General features: G+C 40.1%; 1 protein-coding gene across 1 annotated transcript in view; it reads right to left on the bottom strand.

The window, feature by feature from the left end:
- Positions 1-357: 357 nt before the first annotated feature.
- Positions 358-1,236, bottom strand: part of waslb (WASP like actin nucleation promoting factor b) — a gene marked incomplete in the record, with an annotated part of 19,395 nt that continues 18,516 nt past the window's right edge. Inside the window, 3 exon segments of the mRNA XM_014014478.1 lie at positions 358-510; positions 870-981; positions 1,061-1,236. Of these exon segments, the coding sequence (XP_013869932.1) occupies positions 449-510; positions 870-981; positions 1,061-1,236 (350 nt within the window).

The raw sequence follows: 1,236 nt of genomic DNA, 5'->3' as shown, positions 1-1,236 counted from the left end.
AAAAAAAAAAAAAAAAAAAAAAAAAAAAAAAAAAAAACAAAAAAAAAAAACATTCAGCTCTAATATTTAAGAGAGATTTAAAATTGCACATTAAACTGGGATTGGGAACAAAGAATGACAGGAATAGATTATGAGTCAAAAGGCGCCAGAGAAAAAAAAGGCCATGAGGCTCAGAATGACTGAACATAGGAGAACAGATGGAGGGAAAAAAAGAAAATTTGATGTAGCCAAACAGAAAGAACCCAAAATGAAAGTGAAAGTTATAGAATAAATGAGGTATTGCACAGATTAATTAAAAAAACAACAACAAAAAACATAAAGGCAACAGAAATATACAGCCAACTTATAGAACATTTATACATTTTGAAATCAGATATTTATTTTTTATGAGACAAGATCAATTTTTAGTGTCATAATTATTTGAGGGTTGGGGGGAAAATAAAGTCTGCTAATCCTCCCATTCATCCTCTTCCTCAAAGTCCTCCTCGTCTTCATCATCGTCATCATCGTCTGCAGAAAGAAAGAGCATTTTTAACTGCAATTTATGAAAAACATATTAAAACGTAATTACAGACATTACTGTTCGTGCAATTGTTTAGAAAATTTCCACACCATGCAACATACCGCCACCACCAGGTTTTATTTATTTTAAACTGTTCATTTAAGTCAGGCATTGCATAAACAGCGGGAAGTTTCTAAAAACAATCGCTCATGCTATGTTCCTTTGCTGTCATTCGTCTCAGTTGCTGCACTCCGAACATTTCGTCACAAACACAAAAGATCAGATGATATTTTGTATTTTATAGCCATATTTATCAACGCAACAGTTGTCAGAATGTCTCATTTTAGAAGTGATGATGCTGAATTACCTGAAGACTGAATAGCCTTGCTCCTCTGCTGCATCGCCTTCATCAGCGCTCCAACAATGCCTGTTGCAGAGCCCGCTGGTGCGGCAGGTGCTGAGTCAGTGTTATCGTCGACCTGTGAAGAGGAGTAAACGTGAGAAGCTGGGGGTGGGGGTGGGGGGTGGGGTTAGGGTGTGTGATGAATAAATGCTCACAGCTTTCAGTTGGATTCCTTGTCGGATTTGGTCCAGAAGTGCGTCCCTGCCGCTGCTGGACACGGGCCTCTCCTTCTGCTCCATCTTCTTCAGCTGGGTGCCCTCCCTGATCTGACTCAGCAGAGCCGACTTGTCCCCGCCCTCAGTGGGGATGGAGGGGACAGGTGGGGGTCCAG

Source organism: Austrofundulus limnaeus, unplaced genomic scaffold (assembly GCF_001266775.1).
Source record: "Austrofundulus limnaeus strain Quisiro unplaced genomic scaffold, Austrofundulus_limnaeus-1.0 Scaffold115, whole genome shotgun sequence".
Taxonomy (NCBI): domain Eukaryota; kingdom Metazoa; phylum Chordata; class Actinopteri; order Cyprinodontiformes; family Rivulidae; genus Austrofundulus; species Austrofundulus limnaeus.
This window is presented reverse-complemented; position numbering and strand designations above follow the sequence as displayed.